The sequence below is a fragment of the Microcebus murinus genome, chromosome X, assembly GCF_040939455.1.
Source record: "Microcebus murinus isolate Inina chromosome X, M.murinus_Inina_mat1.0, whole genome shotgun sequence".
NCBI lineage: Eukaryota > Metazoa > Chordata > Mammalia > Primates > Cheirogaleidae > Microcebus > Microcebus murinus.
In genome coordinates, this window is record NC_134136.1 from 30,356,210 (window position 1) to 30,378,364 (window position 22,155).

At 38.8% G+C, this 22,155-nt stretch overlaps 1 protein-coding gene across 4 annotated transcripts; it reads left to right on the forward strand.

The window, feature by feature from the left end:
- Window positions 1-1,807: 1,807 nt before the first annotated feature.
- ARMCX3 (armadillo repeat containing X-linked 3) lies at window positions 1,808-6,540 on the forward strand. 4 transcript variants are annotated; one of them, XM_075999473.1, is made up of 6 exons: window positions 1,808-1,970; window positions 2,481-2,588; window positions 2,831-2,891; window positions 3,003-3,048; window positions 3,152-3,221; window positions 3,504-6,540. In XM_075999473.1, the coding sequence occupies exon 6, from the start codon at window positions 3,650-3,652 to the stop codon at window positions 4,787-4,789; it is 1,140 nt and encodes a 379-aa protein (XP_075855588.1). In that variant the 5' UTR covers window positions 1,808-1,970; window positions 2,481-2,588; window positions 2,831-2,891; window positions 3,003-3,048; window positions 3,152-3,221; window positions 3,504-3,649; the 3' UTR covers window positions 4,790-6,540. The 4 variants fall into 4 exon arrangements, with proteins under 4 accessions (XP_075855588.1, XP_012622881.1, XP_012622882.1 ...); XM_012767427.2 differs by lacking the exon at window positions 3,003-3,048; XM_012767428.2 differs by lacking the exon at window positions 3,003-3,048 and having other exon boundaries at window positions 2,509-2,588.
- Window positions 6,541-22,155: the final 15,615 nt, after the last annotated feature.

A 22,155-nucleotide genomic window follows, 5' to 3' on the forward strand; every position in this document is an offset into this window, starting at 1 on the left:
TCTCTCTGTAAGGAGGCCACAAGGGAAACTAAGTCGCACCAGGAGTAACAACTGAATAATTTGCCCTGAGAAATGCAACTGCCAGGGGTAGTGGAGGATTCTGTCAGTCTTACCTGCCCATTCTCTCCCTGTAGCCAGGCTACTACTTGGGAAACCATAACCTCAGAGAGTTGCTTATGAGCTTGCAGTCAGAGCAAGGGCATTCGTTTACCCTAAGAAGTGGCTTTCAACTGAGGAAGCTTGAAGTACTTTTACACATCATGGGGATGACTCTGCCAAGGAAAGCTAAATGTTCCATTCATCTTAGCCAACACTCCTTCTCCTCCAGACAGTACTTGGGTGGGAAATACCAACACTTTCCTCTGACTTGCCTTTTCATATATTCCTATGCTTGAATAAGCCCCTCCGCTGCACATGACCTTTCTCCAAACAGAGGATAATATATAGTTGATTTGGTTTCTGTTTACTAAATCTCAGTCTTGTTCTAGTGCTGCCTCCCTGAAGTTACACTGATATGAATTTTCCTGAGGTTTGCCTGTTCCCAAACTCCCCAGTCTTTTGATTTACTCCTGTATTGTTTGTGGATTGTAAAAGTTATGTAGTCAGATAACAACCTTATATCCAAACTATTAGGGAATATCCCACTGAAGACCCCATGTTCTAAAAAGCTTTATTACTTTTTGTATTGTTATTTGTACTGTGTATTACTTAAGGTTGTTTGGTTGCAAGCAAGTGAAACTAAACCTGGTTAACTTAAACAATGAAAGATTGTGATTATTTTATTCCCTTTCCTACTTTAAAAGAGTTAAATCATTGATGCTGGGTGAATTATTGAGCTCATCAAACAAGCCAGTGAAATGGATTCACACTAATTGCTAGATGCCAAGTTCAGCCAATATTATCTTGGTCTCACTGTTCCTCTAATACCTATTTCATTTACAGATAGTAGTCTCTATTTGTACCCAAGTATATTTTGTAATGTTATTTGTATATCACTCACATTGTCAGTGTGCATGCTGCTTTATCTTATAGACACCGACTCTGTGGTTGTGATTTCTACTCAGTTTTTTCCTGTGACTGGTTTCTGCAGCCTCAATGCCTCCTCCTTGCTAACTTGTGCAGGTAAAAGACTATAGCTCTCCTGTTCAGAAGACTGGCCTAGTCAGAAGATTTGCATATTCTCAGACACACTGACTAGCTCATTCAGGATTGTGTAATGTTTAAGCCTCAGAAGACATTAAGATTGCTTTGAGTGAAGTGTGTAACACTCTCCACCAAGTGAGAAAATGTGGGACTTTTGGAGGTCATCATCCAACACTCTCCACCCTCCACTCTTTTTTTTTTTTTTCTAAAATGAAAACAGCTTTATAGTATTTTTTTTCCCATTAAAAGAATGTAGGCTGGGACCAGGAACAAAAAAAAACCAAAAAAGTAATTAAGAAAGTAAAAGCTACATTCTCATTCCAGGTTTCCTTTTCTGATTGCTCGTTCATTTCACATCTGGGACTAGATTTCAGAGGAAATGGTAGACATTAATAGCTGGGAGGAGGGGAGGTGGAGGGAGAGGCTGCTGTCCCAGGAGTCTAGGGAAGGAAGAGGCAATTTTTCAAAAAAGTACAAGTGGCCGGTAACCCCAGGGGAAGATGCTGTCCCTTTCTGGTAATCAGGAAGGGAAACACAACTACAGGGAGCTGGGATTAGCGAAGAAAGAGTAACAAGGCCTGGTATGGGGGAGGGAATGGAGGGGGGCGGGCCCTCTTCTGCCGCACTGCTGGTGGGAGGGGAAATTGGGGACCCGAGTTGGTGGATGACGTAGCTGTCACGTGACCAAGAGCTGACGTGTGCAGAAGTCCTTCTTGTCCTGGTCGTTGTTCCCGTCTGAGTACCAGCTCCCTATTGCCCTCAGGGCGGGAGGGCCTGCGGCAGAGGGAAGAGGAGGAGGAGAAGGAAATTGTCCCGGATCCCTGCAGGTTAGTGCCTGGGAGATTCCATATAGTGGGGGTGGCCGAGGGCGTAGGGCGGAGACCGTCGCAGGTCCTGAGGCGCCTCCGTCGTCTCTCCCACTCGCCGCCCGCTTTCCAAGACATATGTCCCGCCTGCAGACCATTTCGATGCTGCAAAAAGGTGAGCAGGGGGGTGTTTGAGGAAGAGCCCAGAGATCGGGAAATGGGAATCTGCTGGGAGGTGAGGCCCGCAATCCGGAAAAGGAGCTGTGGCCTGGGTGTTGGCCCCTAGTCCACCAAAACAGTGACGGCGGGGAAAGGCTGGAACTGGGGGGCGGGGGTGGTGAGGTGCAACGTAATGTGTCAGTAGAACCCCAAGAGGGGCAATAGGGATGGGAAACCTTTGACAACCAGGCCTCCGAATTGGGAAAGAGTTTCGTGTTCTGGGGACTGGTCCGTCCACCAAGCACTCAGTAGCGGCTGTTTCCCGTCTTTCTGCCTATCGCTGTGTCTTCCTGACCATGGCTCTGTGTCTAGTGGGTCCGATCCTCTCCCGGGTGGCCAGTCTTTCCGTAGGTTGCGGTACAACGCCCGGCAAGAGAAGAGGAAGGAAATTAACCCCAATCGGCGAAGGTCGATTTGAGGGTAAGACCATCTGGGGACCCTAGGAGCGGCGCAGGTGGGGGTGGGGAGAAACAAACGGAGGTAATAATCTAGGTTCAGATCTGAGTCTGAATGTGTTTCTCGCACTCCCCGGACTGTGGCGAAATGGCGTGCGTTGTGTGTGTGTGGGGAGGGGGGATAACAGCAGGGAAACCTATCAGATAGTTTGTTCGTAATCCTCTCTCAACAGCACTTAGTCCTGTTTTTGATCTGTCATCCTGCAGGTCTGCTGTAGCAGGTGGCCCCGCTTGAAGCGAGGGAGGAAGTTTCCTCTGATCAGTAGAGGTCGGTGTGGGCGTGGGGGCTGTCTGGAATGGGGGAGGGGTTGGAAATCAGCCGCGGTTTGGGCAGGCTCACCCAATCCTACTTTATTTTCTTACATCCCTCCTATTTCAGGCTAGGGAGGGGTCAGGCATGTGCATGTTTCGGATGGCATTGAGAGGTAAAAAACAAATCTGAAAACCTGCACGGTGAATCAGGAAAGCAACAAATGAAGGGGCAATCCATCAAGCCCTCAGTTCTCACTGGCTCTGATCTTTCTGCAGATTGGAAGGTTGTTGGGCGTGGCACATCTCCAGGGAAGGGAAGAAGGGGTAAACTGCCTATCTTGAGGAGGTTAGTGCAAGGGTGCTACCCCCTGGGGACATCCAAGGCTGTGGTGACTGAGAACCTAGCAGAGTCTGTGGACTCCATTGCCTTTATCTAGACTGAGGGTGGGGGTGAACTGGGGGGGAGGGAAGGGAGAGGGTAAAATGAGCGGGATGGAGATTTTGTCAGCAGTCTACATTTACTACCCAGCATTCAATTACTACTCTCTTGTCCCTCTGTGCAACTCCATGCATGGGACAACACAAATACAAGAGAAAGTCAAACCCTATTTTCTTCTTCCACCTGTAGGTCCATCTCCAGAATCAACTATTGTGGCCTTGAAGTGGCTGAAGACGATCACCCTTCACAGACCTGCACCCAGGCACACAGCTTTCTTACCCCAGCCTGAGTGACTACTCTATTCCTTGGTCCCTGCTATTGTCAGGGACGATTGCATGGGCTACGCCAGGAAAGTAGGCTGGGTGACTGCAGGCCTGGTGATTGGGGCTGGTGCCTGCTATTGCATTTATAGACTGACCCGGGGAAGAAAACAGAACAAGGAAAAAATGGCCGAGGGTGGCTCTGGGGATGTGGATGATGCTGGGGACTGTTCTGGGGCTAGGTACAATGACTGGTCTGATGATGATGATGATAGTAGTGACAGCAAGAGTATAGTATGGTACCCACCTTGGGCCCGGATTGGAACTGAGGCTGGGACCAGAGCTAGGGCCAGAGCAAGGGCCAGGGCTACTAGGGCACGTCGAGCTGTCCAAAAACGGGCTTCTCCCAATTCAGATGATACCGTTTTGTCCCCTCAAGAGCTACAAAAAGTTCTTTGCTTGGTTGAGATGTCCGAAAAGCCTTATATTCTTGAAGCAGCTCTAATTGCTCTGGGTAACAATGCTGCTTATGCATTTAACAGAGATATTATTCGTGATCTGGGTGGTCTCCCAATTGTTGCAAAGATTCTCAATACTCGGGATCCCATAGTTAAGGAAAAGGCTTTAATTGTCCTGAATAACTTGAGTGTGAATGCTGAAAATCAGCGCAGGCTTAAGATATACATGAATCAAGTGTGTGATGACACAATCACTTCTCGCTTGAACTCATCTGTGCAGCTGGCTGGACTAAGATTGCTTACAAATATGACTGTTACTAATGAGTATCAGCACATGCTTGCTAATTCCATTTCCGACTTTTTTCGTTTATTTTCATCAGGAAATGAAGAAACCAAACTTCAGGTTTTGAAACTCCTTTTGAATTTGGCTGAAAATCCAGCCATGACTGGGGAACTGCTCAGGGCCCAGGTACCGTCTTCACTGGGTTCCCTCTTTAACAAGAAGGAGAACAAAGAAGTTATTCTTAAACTTCTGGTCATATTTGAGAACATAAATGACAATTTTAAATGGGAAGAAAATGAACCTACTCAGAATCAATTTGGTGAAGGTTCACTTTTTTTCTTTTTGAAAGAATTTCAAGTGTGTGCTGATAAGGTTCTGGGAATAGAAAGTCACCATGATTTTTTGGTGAAAGTAAAAGTTGGAAAATTCATGGCCAAACTGGCTGAGCATATGTTCCCAAAGAGCCAGGAGTAACTCCTTGATTTTGTAGTTTAGAAGCAACACACATTGTAAACTATTCCTTTTCTCCACCTTGTTTATATGGTAAAGGAATCCTTTCAGCTGCCAATTTTGAATAATGAGTATCATATTGTATCATCAAAGCTAATATTTAACCAACTTGGTCTTCAGGTTTAAGCTGGATTAATGAATATCACTACTTGTTGTGAAAACATGTTTGTTGCTTTTTATCTCGCTGCCTAGATCGAAATATTTTTACTATTTCCTCTGCATAAGTGACAGTGAACCCATTCATCATAAGTAAGCTCCCTTTTGTCATTTGCATTGATTTCATTTGTGTATCATCAATAAAGTTGTGTGTTAATGCTGGAAAGAAAAAAAAGAAAGAAGAAAGAAAGAAAGCATCTTTGTCTTTCAGTTTATAATCTAGTTGGAGAGATAAGAAACATGCAAACCAAAAGAAAACTGAGACTATCTGAAGCACACACTCACTAGCAGATATGTGCTCTCACAGCACAGAGGAGGCAAAGGCTTCTGTGGGGTGTGCTAGTCAGCTAAAGCTTCACGGAGCAGGTGGCCATTGAACATGAGTCCTGAGTGGGGTAGGGTGGCTAGGACATTCCACGGGACAGGAGCAAGGAGAGAGTGATGCGAGAAAGGCACGGAGGTAGGAACCCTCTTCCTATGACAGTCAGGAGACAAATCTGCTTAGAGTGGAAAGTGTGAGGAGTGAGAGTAAATAAATTTGGAAAGCCGAGTGAAACCAGCTGTAGAGAGCTGTTTGAATATTATCCCATTGGGCACTAAGAGCCAAGAAATATTTTTTACTAGAAAATATTTGGGATCCATTAAAAGTCCCTCTCTACTCTGGTGCAGTGTCAATGAGGGTGTGCAAAATGGAGCTGTTCAAAACCCTGGCCATTTGGTAATACATATCATAAACCTTAAAATATGTAAGCCCTTTGTCCTAAGGGAGTAATTATATAATTGGCCAAAGATTGTATGTACAAGGCTGTTCATCACACTCAGCAGTAGTAAAAATAGCAGTAGTAAAAATTGGAAACAACTTAAGTATCTATCTAGCACACTGGATTGGTTAAATAAATTAAGGAATGGTCACACAGTAGGATATGATAACTATGCTGATGAAAATCTATATTGCCAGGGAAAAGCTATTCATCATGCATTGTGAAGTAAGAAAGAAAGGTAGGCTACAAAGCAGTATTCAGAGTATGATTCCATTTTTTTGAGAATAATAAAACATATGTTTAAAAAAGACACTAAAACTCTGGAATTATAGACATCCAAATAGTAACAGTAGTTGTCTTTGGATGAAAGGATAATGAGTGATTTTTGCTTTTTTGCTTTTTATTCATCTATGTGTTCTTATTTATCTAAAATGAATATTGATTTTTAGGAAATATTTGAAAAAGTGTTGGAAATGAAGCAAGTGATTGATTGGAGAATGTACTGAGTCGAAGAAATATTTAGATTAAAAATGAGGTGGGTTGAAGTCTCTTCTCCTAAATGATAGATAAGTGGTAAAGATCGGGCTTTTCGTGAGGATTAAATGAGGTAATATGCATAGTACTTATAATGTTCTGGCACATAGCAGTTAATCAAGAAAAGTGAACACCCTTAATTATCTAGAATGCAGGGTTGATAGTTTTTTGGTTGACTTTTGTTTTGCTGGGGTATTCTGCCATGTTTCAGTGTCATTTAATAAATAATAATAACAACAATAAAGGTTCCCATTTATTAAGTGACTACTGTGTAGAGTTCTGTCATTCCTGCAAATCAACTGTTAAATAATTTCTCAAAGGATGAAAGGTTTATTTCTTTTCTAAGGACATAAGAGTGTTTCCTAAGACATGATCTTACCTGCCCCCATAATATATCTCTAGTTGGTTTGCGGATGTTATCCTGCTTTACATATGAGGCCAGGAAAGGGTAAAATCCTCTGTTTGGTTACAGTCTGGTTTAGCCCCAGGTTTCCATATGTGTACTGTAATATTGTTTGTATTGGACACAAGGAACAGGGACTGTTTGGCTTAAAGTTGTTGGGTATGGTAACCCTACTAAACCATGCATATATAAGGATTCATTTAGCACCAGTTTTAAGGTAGGAATTAGGGGGAAAAGAACTAACATTTTTCTTGTTTCTATTAGTAGAGGGAAAAAGATTTGCAGGGGGGTGGGTAAGAGGGGGTAGTGGGTGGATTTATCCATTTAAAATAAATTCAGTATGAAGTAACTGCCTGACACTTAGATGAAGTTATATGAATATATTGATCTGGTGCTCAGAGGAGAAGACTGGCCTGGAAGTAAGGATTTGAGGGCCATCAGAGGGTGGATGATAACTGAGGACTCGGGAGTGGATGTGATCTCCCAGAGAGAAGGGACAGAGTCAAAGAGTGAAGGGCCATGAAAAGAAATGTATAAGGGACTGTGAGAGCTGTGGAAAGAAGCAGAGAATTGAAACTGAATATGTGCCCTTCCAGACACTTTTACTATCCATATAGGTATGTGTTCTTTTTTTTTTTTTCTTGAGACAGAGTCTCACTCTGTTGCCCAGGCCAGAGTGCTGTGGCATCCGCCTAGCTCACAGCAACCTCAAACTCCTGGACTCAAGCAATTCTTCTGCCTCAGCCTCCCGAGTATTTGGGATTACAGATATGCACCATCATGCTTGGCTAATTTTTTCTATATATTTTTAGTTGGCCAATTTATTTCTTTCTATTTTTTAGTAGAGACCGGGTCTTGCTCTTGCTCAGGCTGATTTCGAACTCCTGACCTTGAGCGATCCTCCCGCCTCGGCCTCCCAGAGTGCTAGGATTACAGGTATGAGCCACCGCGCCAGGCCTAGGTATATAGTCTTTACACAAAATTGGATCATACCATAGATAAATTTTTAGAGCATGATTTAAAATTTTTATCCTCAAAAATAATAATAAATATTCATTGGGGATACTTGAGAGAATACAGTTGAGTACAAACTTGTCCCCAATCCAGATATGTATTAGGAACATCTGAAAAGAAATTCATATCAAGCCATGTTGAACTTGAAGTGCGGAGTGGCTTTTATACCGGGGTGAAAGTGAGGTTAACTGGAGTAGTACACAGCCCCATCAAGGCAGGCACAAGCCTGACTAGTGACCATCTGCTCCTTTCCCCCTCCCCTTGCTCCTTCTCACTCTTCTTTCCTCTCCCTCCCTGGCACTTCTGTCTTTATTTCCTCCTTCTGGGAGATCATTGGTGGTAGCCTCTCTGTGCTTCTGTGTCTCTCGGAGTGACCATTACATTTCCATGACACCATGCCATGTTCCGGTGGGCATTTAATACGGAATAATAATTGTGGTCTTAAAGGGACCTGGGTGTGACTGGATGCCCAGGTTTTTTGGAACCCTTGTTGAACAGAACAGAGACTGAGAAGGAGCTAGTCTTAGCGTGGCACAGCCGTAGGTGTGCTGCATGTACTTTTGATGTCCCACACCTGGTATTATTTAGACCGAATAACCAGGATCTTGGGAAAGTGCTGTGTGAGACAGGTATGTGACTGCCTGGTCCAGGCCACATGCTGATGTCCCAATGTTTGCACATAGGAGGTTGTCATTGTCAGCCCTTTGGGGAAGGGCAGACTTCTAGGATTGTGGCTATGATTGCGGGGGCTCACGGGAGCAGGGACGAGGCAGTGTCCTCTCTTAAGACAGGATGGCAGCTCCTGGGAAACTCAGAGGATATCATGCTATTTGGGCTTTGTTCTCCTCTAACAGTTTGAGGAATCCAAGTGGGTCTATTCTAGTCCAAACACGTTCAAAGGTGATTTTTACAAAGGTGGAATTCAGTTATGTTGTATATTGTCAACCAAAGCATTGTATTTCAAGGTTAAGGAAAAAGGTTTTCTTTTGTTTTAAATTCATATTTTACCTACCTTCTTTCCAAAGAGATTCCAAGTGTAGGTTGAGCAAATTGATGTGGTTCAGACAAATTTTTTGTTTAGAGCTCTCTTGCATTAATTCCTCTGCTAAATTCCCTTGAGAATGGCTTTTAAAATGGTTAATATGGTTTGCAACACTAGCTTTTTACATTGATGTTGCTTCTCATCCCAGGCTGAAGGTTTTCTCTGGTTTATCTGATTAAACTGTGGCTCTTCCTTGCCCCTAAGCCAGAGCTGTCTCACTACCATCCTGGGGTCCCTGGTCTGCCCTGTCCTGAGGATGTGGTATTAAACAGGGTGAGAAATATTGACTTCTCAGAGTGGTGTCCCTCTTGCTTGACCCTCTCCGTTGGGGCCCTCTCAGGCCTTGTGCTAATGGCTTGGGCAATGTGTGTGTGTGTGTGTGTGTGTGTGTGTGTGTGTGTGTGTGTGTGTGTGTGGTTTGAGGATAGGTGTGGGAGGAGGGAGAAAGGGGAGAAGAGGGAAAGAAGCCTTATTAGAGGGCAACTTTATCCTGACAGGTTCCTGCAAATGTAATTCATTCCACCTTGAGAGTGGGCTTAGTGTCATGCTCTGGCCCTGTTGACCACTGACATTTTAAAAAGTGAAAGAGTCGATGTAATAAAAGCATCTTTCTTTGGCCATAGAGCCTTAAATGAGGTGGGATTTTCTTTTGAAAATTAATGACAGAATGATAATTTGTTCCTATAGAAAATATATTAATAATTATAAGGCAGACCAGTTTCTTATCAAGCAGTGTATGCTGCTGAGAGTATTTGTTCTCTCCCCAAGATCAATCTACATCAGAAACCAAAATATCATAGAAGGTTGTTTATTTAGTGCTCAGGGAACTTGTCCAACTTAGCTAGATATTGATACCGTCAAAGCAGGAGAAGCTGGTGCATCCATCTCAATTATGGGGATTAACTTGTTGCTGAAATCCAATACTTGTATTAAAGACCTGGAGCACATTTCTCCTTGGACACAATTATAAATTTCATCTGCCTAGATGCCGCTTTGGCAGAGGGAAAAGAGAGTATCAGTGGTGGTAGTTCTATGACTATTAAGGTATATGATCAAATTGCCTATCAAACAATTTGAGAGATATTTACTTTTTTCAGCAATGTAATTTATTCTTTTTTCACTTTTTATTTTATTTTTAAATGGCATGTAATAATAGTATGCATTTGTCAGGTACGATGTGATGTTATGACACATGTATACATTGTGGAATGATTAAAACAGGCTAATTAACATATATATCACCTCACATAGTTATCATTTCTTTGTGGTAAGAACATTGAAAATCTATACATTTAGCAATTTTGAAATATATAATACATCATTAATTATAGTCACCATGCTATGAAATAGATCACTAGAACTTATTCTTTCTAACTAAAACTTTGTACCCTTTATCCATCATCTCCCCTTTTGTTGTCCATCTCCTCACCTCCCTAACCCCTAGTAACCACCATTCTACCCTACTTCTATGAATTAGACTCTTTTATTCATTTTTCTTGGTTCTTGCTTTATTTTTTATTATTTTGTCTTTCTAAAATTTTAATAGTTTAGGGGGTACAAATTGAAGTCCGTTACCTGTATATATTGTGTAGTGGTGGAGTCCGGCCCTTTGGTGTACCCATAGCCCAAGTAGTGTTAATTGTTCCCCCGTAGATAATTTTTCATCCCTCACTCCTTCTCACCCTTCCCCCTTGTGAATATCCAATGTCCATTATACCACTCTGTGTGCCATTGGATAGCCATAGTTTAGCTCACACATAAAAGTGAGAACATTTGGCATTTATTTTTCTGTTCCTGAGTTACTTCACTTAGGATAATGGTCTCCTGTTCTAATCAAGTTGCTGCAAAATACATTATTTAATTCTTTCTTATCATTGAGTAGTATTCCATGGTGTACTACACACCACATTTTCTTTATCCAGTTGATGGGCACTTAGGTTGATTCCATATCCTTGTAATTGTGAATTGTACTGTGATAAACATACAAATGCAGGTATCTTTTTGAGAAAATGATTTCTTTTCCCCTGGGTAGATATCCAATAGTGGGATTGATGGTAGATCTACTTTTAGTTCTTCGAGAAATCTCCATACTGATCTCCATAGAGGGTATACTAATTTACATTCCCACCAAGAGGATATAGTGTTCCCTTTTCAGTGAATCCATGTGAACATCTATTGTTTTATGATTTTTTTAGTACTGGTCATTCTAATTGGAGTAAGGTGATACCTCATTATGGTTTTAATTTGCATTTTCCTAATGATTAGTGGTGTTGAGCATTTTTTCATATGTTTTTTGGCCGTTTATATATCTTTTGAAAAATGCTTGTTTATGTCATTTGCCTACTTTTTAATGGGGTTGTTTGCTTTTTCTTGCTTAGTTGAGTTCCTTGTAGATTCTGGATATTTGTCTTTTGTCAGACACATAGTTTGCAAATATTTTCTCCCATTCTTAGATTCCACATATAAGCAAGATCATACAGTACTTATCTTTCTGTGCCTGACTTACTTCACTTAGCTTAATGTTCTCTAGATTCATTCATGTTGTTACAACTGATATAATTTCCTTTTTTTAAAAGGCTGAATCATTTTCACTGTAGAAATAACACATACTTATTAAAAATTAAAACAGGTAAATATATAAAGTAAAATATAAAAATTGCCCTCTCCTTGTCCATCTTTACAGTTACCTACTATTATCAGTCTGATGTTTTTGACACATACACAAACATAAGCAGATATTATACACACTCACATTTTTAACAGAAAATGAACTCACAGTCCCTGTAGTGTTCTATTCTGCAACTTTTTTTTTTTTTTACCTAAAATACATCATTCATATCTTTCCATGCATATGTTACCTCATATAACTTCATTCATGGTGTTTTTTTCTCTGAAAATGATCTATTTTCAGGTAGCCATATCCCTTAGCCTTTGTTTTTATGGCTTCTAGGTTTTGAGTCATGCTTAGACAGGCCTTTCCCACCCCAAGATTTTAAAAAAAATTTTAAATATTTTCTTCAAGCTTTTAAAAATAGCTCTGTGTGTGTGTGTGTGTGTCTTTTTAATCCTCCTGGTATGTACTTTTGTGTGTGATATGAAGTAGAGATGCTATGTTACTTCTTTTTCTTAGTCCCAAACATGGAATATGCCATCCTTTCCTCCACTTTTTTGGCAGGATTGTTCATACCCTATTAGCCATAGGTTTTTTTATAAAATGCTATTCTTATTTCTAAATGGAAACATTATTGCTCTGTTTCCATCTTTGAGGTATGATGCAGTGAGCATTGTTAGTGAGGTCCTATATCACAGAACCTGTTTTATTAAAGATGGAATTAATAGTATTGGCTTCTGATACTAGTAATTTTTTGGGCTATGGGGCCATTATAAAGACATTTAAAACACCAAGAGGATAAATAAAATGCACTGTGGTCTATGAAAATGCCACAGTTTGTAAAAGGTAGTCTAATAGGTAGACTAAGTGAGTGTGATAACACTTCACTGAAAGCAATCTTAGTGTTGTCCTGGGACATATGACAATGAATGATTTAATCAACGTATTTGAGAGTTTGAAAGTCTGCTGGGTAATCCAGTCTTCCAACAGGATAGCTATATATTGTCATATGTGCCTTCAAACCAAAGATAAGAAACTGGTCTTTTCGAAGCATGGAATGAACTGTCAGATCTAGGGGGATTAGGAACTATGAATTAAGACATTTTCGTGGATACTTACAAAATAAAGTAATATTCTTATCAAAAAAGTGGGTGAAATACAGATTTATATTTATGATATATACTTGGGTACAAATAAAGAAAATAATACAATAAAAAATGAAATAAGTATCAGAAGGACATTGAGACTGAGATAATTGGTTGAACTAGCAATTGATGAAATCATTCTATGGATGAGTTTGATAGGTGGTACTCATTTACCAGTAATATATGTCTTTTCAAGCAAAATAAATAAGAGAACAGTGTTAGCACGTGGGCTCTACAGTATGATACTCCCTAAACATTTGCTAGAATAGAGGAAAGCTATTGATTTTTTTGTATTTGTCTTATGTCCCACCACCTCTTTTAATTTGCTTATTGACTTTCTAAGTTTTAAATAGTCTCCTATGTTTTAGAAGAATACAATCATACCAATTATAAATAGAGATTGTTTTTTATCTTTTCTAATTTTATACTAATTTTGTTTTCATATCTTATTGTAATAGCTATAATCTCAAAAATATTGTTGAATAAAAATGGGAATTATGAGTGACACTGACTGACTTGTTTCTGATTTTAGAGGAAATGACTTTGCTATTTTACAGTTAGAATGAGGATTGCTGTTGATTGTAAAAAGTCCTTTTGATATTTAAGTTATTCCCTTGTATCTGTTAGGATTAGCTGCTGATTTGTTTTCCTAGTGAGTTTTCAACATTTATTGGCAGAATCATATACTCTTTCTCTTTTAATTTTTTGTGTAATGAATTATATGGATAGAATTCCTGGTACTTGACTATTTCTGTCTTTGTGGATCAATCCCTATCAGTCTTAGTATAGTTTCTTTTTTTGCTATACTTTTGGGTTCATTTGTTTATATGTTTTATAGTTTATTAATGTTGATTTTAGTTTTTATATTATTGATATTTGTTTATAGCTATCTTTTTTTTGAGACAGAGTCTGGTTTTGTTGCCTATGCTAGAGTGCTGTGGCATCAGCCTAGCTCACAGCAACCTCAAACTCCTGGGCTCAAGTGATCCTTCTGCCTCAGCCTCCCGAGTAGCTGGGACTACAGGCATGCACCACCATGCCTGGCTAATTTTTTCTATATATACTTTTAGTTGTCCAGATAATTTGTTTCTATTTTTAGTAGAGATGGGGTCTTGCTCTTGCTCAGGCTGGTCTCAAACTCCTAAGCTCAAGCAATCCTCCCGCCTCGGCCTCCCAGAGTGCTAGGATTATAGGTATGAGCCACCGTGCCCAGCCTTATAGCTATCTTTTTATATACTGTCTTTATCCAGTTTGGGTCTTAGGTTTGCTAATTACATAAAATTCATTAGTGAACTTTCAATTTTTTTCTCTGTTTTCTGATAGAGTTTATTATTATTTATTTATTTATTTTTGAGACAGATTCTCACTCTGTTGTCCAGGCCAGAGCGCCATGGCCTTAGCCTAGCTCACAGCAACCTCAAACTCATGGGCTCAAGCGATTCTACTGCCTCAGCCTCCCAAGTATCTGGGACTACAGGCATGTGCCACCATGCCTGGCTAATTTTTTCTATATATTTTTAGTTGGCCAATTAATTTTTCTATTTTTAGTAGAGACGGGGTCTTGCTCTTGCTCAGGCTGGTTTTGAACTCCTGACCTTGAGCAATCCTTCCACCTCAGCCTCCCAGAGTGCTAGGATTACAGGCATGAGCCACTGTGCCCAGCCTAGAGTTTAAATAATATTGGTATTATCTCTTCTTTAAAGGTTAGATAGAACTAAACTGCAAAACCGTTTGTTCCTGTTTCTTTTTTGATGGCAGATCTATAAACACATTTCCAATCTTATCTGTAGTAATCAGTTTAGTCAAATTTTCTATCTTTTGGGTTAATGTTGGTGACTTCTATACTATTAGAAAATTATACATTATGTTTAGATTTTCAAATTTGATGTTATAGATTTGCATACAAAATTATAATTATTTTAATCACATCTATATGTGTGGTTCAACCCTTTATTATTCATAATTTGTATGCTTTTGCTTTCCCTCTGGTTTTACTTACTCATACTCATGAAGAGTCTATTTATTTTATTAGTCTTTTCAAAGGACCATCTTTTTGTTTATCATTTTGTTTTTCTTGGTCATTATCTTTAACTTTACTAATTACTTCTACTGTCCTTGGATTAGTTCTATTGTGCTTTTCTAATTCTTCACAAAGAGTGCTTATTCCCTTTATTTATGGTATTATTGAATAATAATGATAATTAAGACTGTATATTTTTTTCTGAATATAGCTTTAGCCACACTCCATAGGTTTTGACATAATTTATTTTCCTTTTCTTTGCTTTCCATGTACCTTGCAATTTTAATTTTTAATTTTCTCTTTGACCCAGGGGTTATTTTGGACAATGTTGCTTTTTATCAGGTAGTTGCATTTTATGGTCTTTTATTATTTGTTTCTAATTTTGTTTTGTTAAGAGGACATGCCTATATATTTCCTCCTTGTTAGAATATATTAATGTATTTTTATGTTGTCAAGTATATGATCAATTTTTTTAAAGTTGCATAGATGTAAGAAAAAAAGATGTACATTCTCTTTTTATATGATGTAAATTTCTGCCTATATAGAGTTGAAATTTCTACTTGATTATTTAGATCCTCCATGTCTTTGATTATGTTCCTGTCTACTGGATTGGTCAAATTCTGATAGAGGTGTACTAAAGTTTTCCTTATACTTCTAATAGCTTTTGCTTTATCTGTTTAGTTACAATATTGTTTGGTACGCACAGGATTATAACTGTTACAAGTTCTTTTTAAGTTGAGCCTTCTTTTCATTCATACATATAATGTTTTAAACTGTTTTTAGAGCCCGTTTTGTCCTGCTTAATTTAAAATTCCACTTTGACTTATATTAATGTTTTCAATCCTGTTTTTGTTTTGCTTGCATATGCCTGATATCTCCTTGCCTATTGATTTGTTTCAATCTTTCTTTGTTGTTGTATTGCATTTCTTGTAAGCAACATGTAGCTCGATTTTATTCTTAACTCATTATGGTCTGTGCCCTTTCACATTTACTGTAACAGTTAATACTCTTGATTTTATTCACTCTATTTTGTTTTATGTTTCCTATTGTTTTTTACTATTAATTTTATTTTGTTGAGCCTCCTTTGCCTTTTTCTTTTTTCAAATTTCTATTGTCACACATTTATCATGTTGTTACTTTGGAAAACCTGCTATGCTTTTCTGCACATTTCATTTCATGGGTGCTGGCACTCAAAATCCAATGGTATTTCTCTACTGTTGAATTCAAATGATAGACTCATACCTCCCACTGAAGAACTGTGTTTTCCTACTGCTTCCTGACTTCAACAATAGGAAATCTTTACAAACATTTATACAAAGTCCAGGTAGCATTTAGTTCTTAGTGGCAAAATTTGTGGTCTCAGAAAGATAGTGACTGAGTTAAAGGCTATTTATTTAAAAGCTGTATGCTCTTGGGTCAGTTATTAACCATTGTATATGAAAATGAGGCTAAGAATAGTATCAATCCCATAAGGTTGTTGAAGGGATTAAACAAGATATGTAAAGTGCTTAGAGCAGTACATGGCAAGTATTAAGTGCTCAATAAATACTACCTGTGATAATTTACACATGGATTGTATTCTTTTTGAATCTTTGTGTGATTGAATATATCTTACTTCACCTTGACTTGTGAAGTGTATCTTGGCTGGGCACACTATTTGGGGGTTACTACTCTTTTTTCTTAGTAATATGTATATAATTGTTCCATTGTTTCCTTGCCTCCAGGATGGCAAGTAAAAATAATCTACCTGTCTGACATTTTTCAGTTTTATGTAACACTCTTTTAATAATATTCTCTACCATTGGAGTTTATGAATTTTATAAGGATACTTCTAAACATTTGTACTTTTATATTAATCCCATCTGTAACTTGGAGTAGTACCCTTTCACTCTTCAGCCACAAGACTTCATTTAGATTAGAGAAAATTTTCTTCATTATTTCTTTACCTGCCACTTCTCCATCTGTTTCCTTTTCTCATTCTAGAATTCATAAATATATTGGGCCTTGTAGATCTGTCCTTCAAGATCTGTTTTTCCCTCATCATTTTCATTTATTGTTTAAATTTTCACTTGATCCTCCTGGCTGCTTATTGAATTTTCAACAGTGACATTCCTTCTTTCATTTAATCTAAGTTTTTAAATTTGAAAATGTTTTTCAGTTCCAGAAATAATTTATCCAGTTTTAATTGTATTCCTTTCAGTACTATTGTTACTTTTTTGACAAAGATGATATTTAACTCTTCCAATAGTTCTATTTCAGTCAGAGCTAACATAAACTTTGAAGTACACAGACAATAGGTATGAATAGTCACCTATGGAAGTAATGCAGGGGACTGGAGAAATTTGGAGAATGGAAAAGTTCAAGAAAGTTCTTCTGGGAGATAGGTAGAACTAGAATTTGATTAAAATCAATTTTGTATTCTGTGTTTTTTCACTGTATCAACATTTTGCTTCATATATTGTTTCTTAGAAATACCCAGAGAGGCTTACCTAAAAGGTTGATTAATGGTTTTTAGAAAGTATCTTTAGATTGTTACCCATAATTAACCTGTTCTTCCAATCTGTCTTCCTCATTCTTTCCAAGTCTGTGATGTTTCACACTACCACAGTGCTCTAGTCACCATTACTGTATGTTGATTACCTTAGTTGTAGCTTAAAATAACTATGCTGAGAATTTAGTGTCTAGAAGAAATCAGGGTACAAGTAAATAAACTGGATAGAAACTGTGGCATGACTAACAGCTGATACCATTTCCCAATGAGCTCATCTTGTTTATGTCCCCAGGGGAAATCTATGAATAGTCAGAAAGAAGAATATACAATGATTTACTAAGGGATGGGATGATAAATACAGAAAATTGTTAAACATTATTATTACAAACATTATCAGTACTCTCTGACTGGAATCTGGAAAGAAAGTGGCATTTCTTCCTTTTCTTAAAGATGCTTTCTTATTTATTCTTAAAATAGACATTCAATATTGTACTAGAAATTATAAATATTTATATATGTATTTAGATGTATGCATATATGACAGAATGTTATGTTTTAGATGTAAACTTATGTTGTTGTTTTTCCCTCCCATAATACTTTTTTCCATTTTCCCCATTCTTTGCTTCAAGAAAGGTTTATGGACTTTGTGATTTCCCAAAGCCTAAACACATGAAAATATCATACTAGGTATAGTTGATGCTCTACACTAAGATGTGTCTAGTTATGGCTTTATTTTTATTTATTCTGCTCAAGACTCAGCATGTTCAATATGAGGATTCATGTCTTGTATCATTTGTTGAAAACTCTATGGTACAATCTCTTCAAATATTGCCTCTTCCTCATTCTCTCTAGACTCTATTTATGGAATTCCTTCCAGGTATATTTTGAAGCTTTCTTTTTTTTCTGCCATGTCTTCTAATTTCTTGTTCATATTTTACACTGTTATCTTTGTGTGCTGTACTCTTGGTGATTTCTTGAGATCTATATTTGAATGTCCTAATTTTCTCCTGGCTTTTGAGTTTGCCTCTGCTAGAGCCATACAAGTCTCACCAGTTACAGATAAATTTTTATGTTAATTTATGTCCTTTGGGTTCTCTAACATGTAGGAACTATGAATTCAACCCCACACCTATGGGTGTAGCTGGTCTGGTTGTTTTCAGGGACCTCTGTATCCACCCATGACCTCACATAAAAGACAAGCTTTCTTAACATGTACTTTGCTGTGGGGGAAAAAAGTTTTCTAGTCATCATTTCATGTACTGGTTGTGCATCTGTGAGATCGAGATTTAGATAGGAGTTCAGTACCAACTTGCCACCTTCCACAGCCTAAAAGTATTGTTTTCCTGTCCCAATGTGGGATTAAACCCTGGTCCCCAGCTCTTAAAGCCAGTATCTGTTTGTCTTTATCTTCAGCTCATTGTTGCTAACTTTTTCTTTGTTTTTTGGAGATTTTCATTTTGTGATCATGAGCATAACTACATTACTGTTTTTAGAGAAGGTGCATATTTGATCATTTCTGTGAGTTTCAAGTGGGAAGGGGGAAGCTTTCCAAATCAGTTCAGTCTGTCATTGGCTGGAAGTTCCTCAGTTACGTTTGTTGGATTGGATTGCGCAGGTGACATGTCATGCCTCTTAATAGATACCTCAGGGATGGGTGCTTTATTTTGCTTCCAGACAGATAGTATAGAATCTAACCAAGTTTTCTTTACTCCAGCATAGCAAAGGAAAGGAAGCAGCAGAGAAAGTCTTAATCATTCAAATATGATACAAGCAAAATAGAGAACCACCATATCTGAAGGGGCCATGAGAAAGGAATGAGAATAGTGAATTATGTAGGACAATGATAGTAGAACCACATGGACCTCTTCCTTTCAACTCTAAGGCACCCTTTAAGCATTCTTGAACTTAGGCACACCATGGAAAACACAGTAAATCTGAAATTGATTTCATTTCAACCACCCTGATGGAATGGGAAGACAAAATGGAAATTCTAACTATTGCTATAGGAAATAAAAGTTGGGTGTCTTACACACCTGAGTTTGTTGCCTGAGATTTATTCCAATTATACATAGATACATATATATGGATACACATATTTGTGTGTTCATAGTAAAACAGCTGGAAGAAAGCCAAACAATGTATTAGCTATGGCATTCTGTAGAATGTGCAAGACATTTGCTTAGTTAACTATGCTTTTCCTTATTTCAGCTCAAACTTTACTTCCTTAGGGAAGTTTTCCGTGTTCCTTCTCTAGCCCCTCCAAGTGTGTCTGGATCTTCTGCTATATACTCTTACATATCTGTGTTCCATTTCTTTTTTGTTCTTATGTGGAATTATAACTATTCATACACTCATGTGATTATTTGATTAATGTACATACCCCACTAGTCTGTGACCTTCATGAATTCAAAGACCTAGTCTGTTTTTCCTACCATTGAATCCTCAGTGCCTTGCATAGGCACTCAATAAAGACTTATTAAATGAATGGATGAATATAATTCTGCATTATTCGAAATTTTATGATGATTATATTAATTTCACTATTACAAGAAAATAAAAATCATCCTATTCAGAACAAATGTAAACATAGACTTTCTGGGCTAGTGGTTTTTAGCATCTTTGGGGACATGCTTCCCATTAAAAACATGTTGCTAATTATAGCCTGTTTCTTCTGGAAAACTCAAATGCACCTTCTCCTTACTCCCAACACACAACCTTGTATACAATTGCCAGGGATTTGTAGATTTATTCAATTGAGAACCCCTGGTTTAGGTTACTCAGTATGGTCAGCAGGTGAAAGTTCCTAGGACACTGGCCTAAGCCTGGCTGAGGGGCCACCAGGGAGCAAGGCAACTAGCAGGCAGCAACCCTGAAGTAAGGTGAGGCTCCTCCTGGGTGCCCTGGAGATGCAGGGTTTGGGGTGAGCGGCCTGCCACACTGTACCCCTCAGGCTATGTGGGTGACAGTAGACAGGGTCCAGGGAGGATTCCACTTCAGGCACTGTAGATAAGGGCAGAGAGTGTTCAGATCTAGGATGTCTCCCATTAGTAATCCCTTCTCCAGGCCTCATGATTCTAGAAGGGATGTGTTCTGGTTTCTAGTGGCAGGAACAGTGCTGCCCTCTCTGCTGGGGCTGGGTTACCCCTGTGGGAATTTGGGGGACGGAGGAGGGAAGGAGCCAAAGGTATTTACTCAGGTCTTCACCTTGGTCACCTGTCCAGGTATATTTTTTGATTGAGCAACAAAGTCAGATGCCTGAATGCAGGGGATGAGAGGCTATGGGATACTAGAGGGACTAGGGAAAGAGCACCTTCCCACCTCAAGACAGAGCAGGAGGATTAGACCATCTCTGCTCCCCTCACACCCTCAGCTGCCTTGGTCTCATAGCTTTTCCTTTTGTCCAGATTTGAATCTCATTGTTTAGAAAGATTCAGTCTAATCCAGGTGTCCTCAAACTATGGCCTTGGGCCACATGTGGGCCACCTAGAACATTTATCTGGCTCTCCGGGTGTTTTTGCCACCGCTGCCTGTCCTGCTTAGCAGCCGACTCGTCCTGGGCCCACAGTGCACACTCTCCAACGGTCTGAGGAACAGTGCGCAGCTGGCCCCCTGTTTAAAAAATTTGAGGACCCTTAAAAAAAAATTTGAGGACCCCTGGTCTAATCCTTCTAAATACCATATCAAAAACCTTATCAAATACCTTACCATATTTTTATAAACACTACTTCTGTAGAAAAACAATACGTTTGTAAAACTTAATTGGACTAAAGCACTTCCATGTAATAATGAAGCCTTCCTATTAAGTTGAAAATATTTTTTGATAGATTTTTTTCCTCTAAATTGATTCTTCATTAATTTTTCAGTGAAAATAACTTCATAGATTTTTCTCTGATTGTAAAAATGATTACATGCTGATGCCTATTTTTTAAGGCTGCAACAGTACTTGAAAGTATGAGGAAGTAAGTACAAATCTCATGTTTATTTCCTGCCTCTATTGCTGACTTCCTGTCCATTCTCTAACCCCAATCCCTGCGTGCCATTCTTCCCTCACATTTGGGTGATGGACACAGTCGCAGGGGAAATGGAAGACATTAATGACCATGGGCATTGAGGGTGAAGGGAGGGACCTGGGGATCAGACCAGCCCTGAGAAAGGTACCGAAGAGTTTGAAAACATTTGAAAACCATTACCCAGAGTCAGGAAAAGTAGGCACTGAGACCAGCATTGTGAATTACAGATACCTTTAAACAGCATTTTATAATTCCCTCCACAAACCTCTTGCACATTGTGGTAAAGGCTGTTAGTGCTCCCCAATATCCATGCTTTCTGCTTCCTCCTTGGAACCCAGCTAGACTACAGTGGTCAATGTCCCTTATGATTGGGTGTGACCATGAGACTCAGTTCTGGTCAGTGGATTGTGCCAGAGTTATGTGTTCCAAATTTTTCCTTATAAAACTTCCCCATGCCTGATCTGTGCTCTCTCTTTTCCCGTCTATCAGCTGAATGGAGAGAACTCTGAATATCTAGAGGAGGTTGGAGCTACAATATAGAATGAGTCTGGAACCCCAAATGGCCACATGGACCAGAGCCTCCCTGCTGACCTGGAACATTAGCTTCAGACTCTTTTGTGAATGAAAAAGGTTTTTTGTTGTTGTTTTAAAAGTCATGCCATCTTTGACTCGTTTGTTATAATAGTTTAAATTTTTATGCTACTACAACATTAATGGATTTCTTTCCTTCCCTTTTTTTTGATTTTTGGACCTCAGGTGATGTGAATTATACTAACCATATTCCTCCCTTCATAGCATATCATTTGCATTGATCTAAGGAAAACTCTTGCCTCTTTTCTTTATCCATTCATTTACTACTTTGTTTCTTTTCTTCTCTATTCTCTGCTTCCATCTTCCTCCCCAGAGGCAATTATGCTAATATATTTGATGTGGATATTTTTGTTTGAGTTCTTTTCAAACTTACATTAGTTTGTATGCATAAATTTAGATTGTAGTATGATGCTGTGGATCTCATTCTGTTTCTTTCCCCACTCAGTACTATTTTTATGAAAGATCCCTACATATTACTCTGTGTTTATGTAGTCTGTAGTTTCAAACTGTTTCATAATGTACCACAGTGTTCATCCACTCTAATTTACTTCT

Excerpts from the sequence above, each read along its gene's own strand:
- ARMCX3 (XM_075999473.1), top strand. The coding sequence starts at position 3,650 with ATGGGCTACGCCAGGAAAGTAGGCTGGGTGACTGCAGGCCTGGTGATT.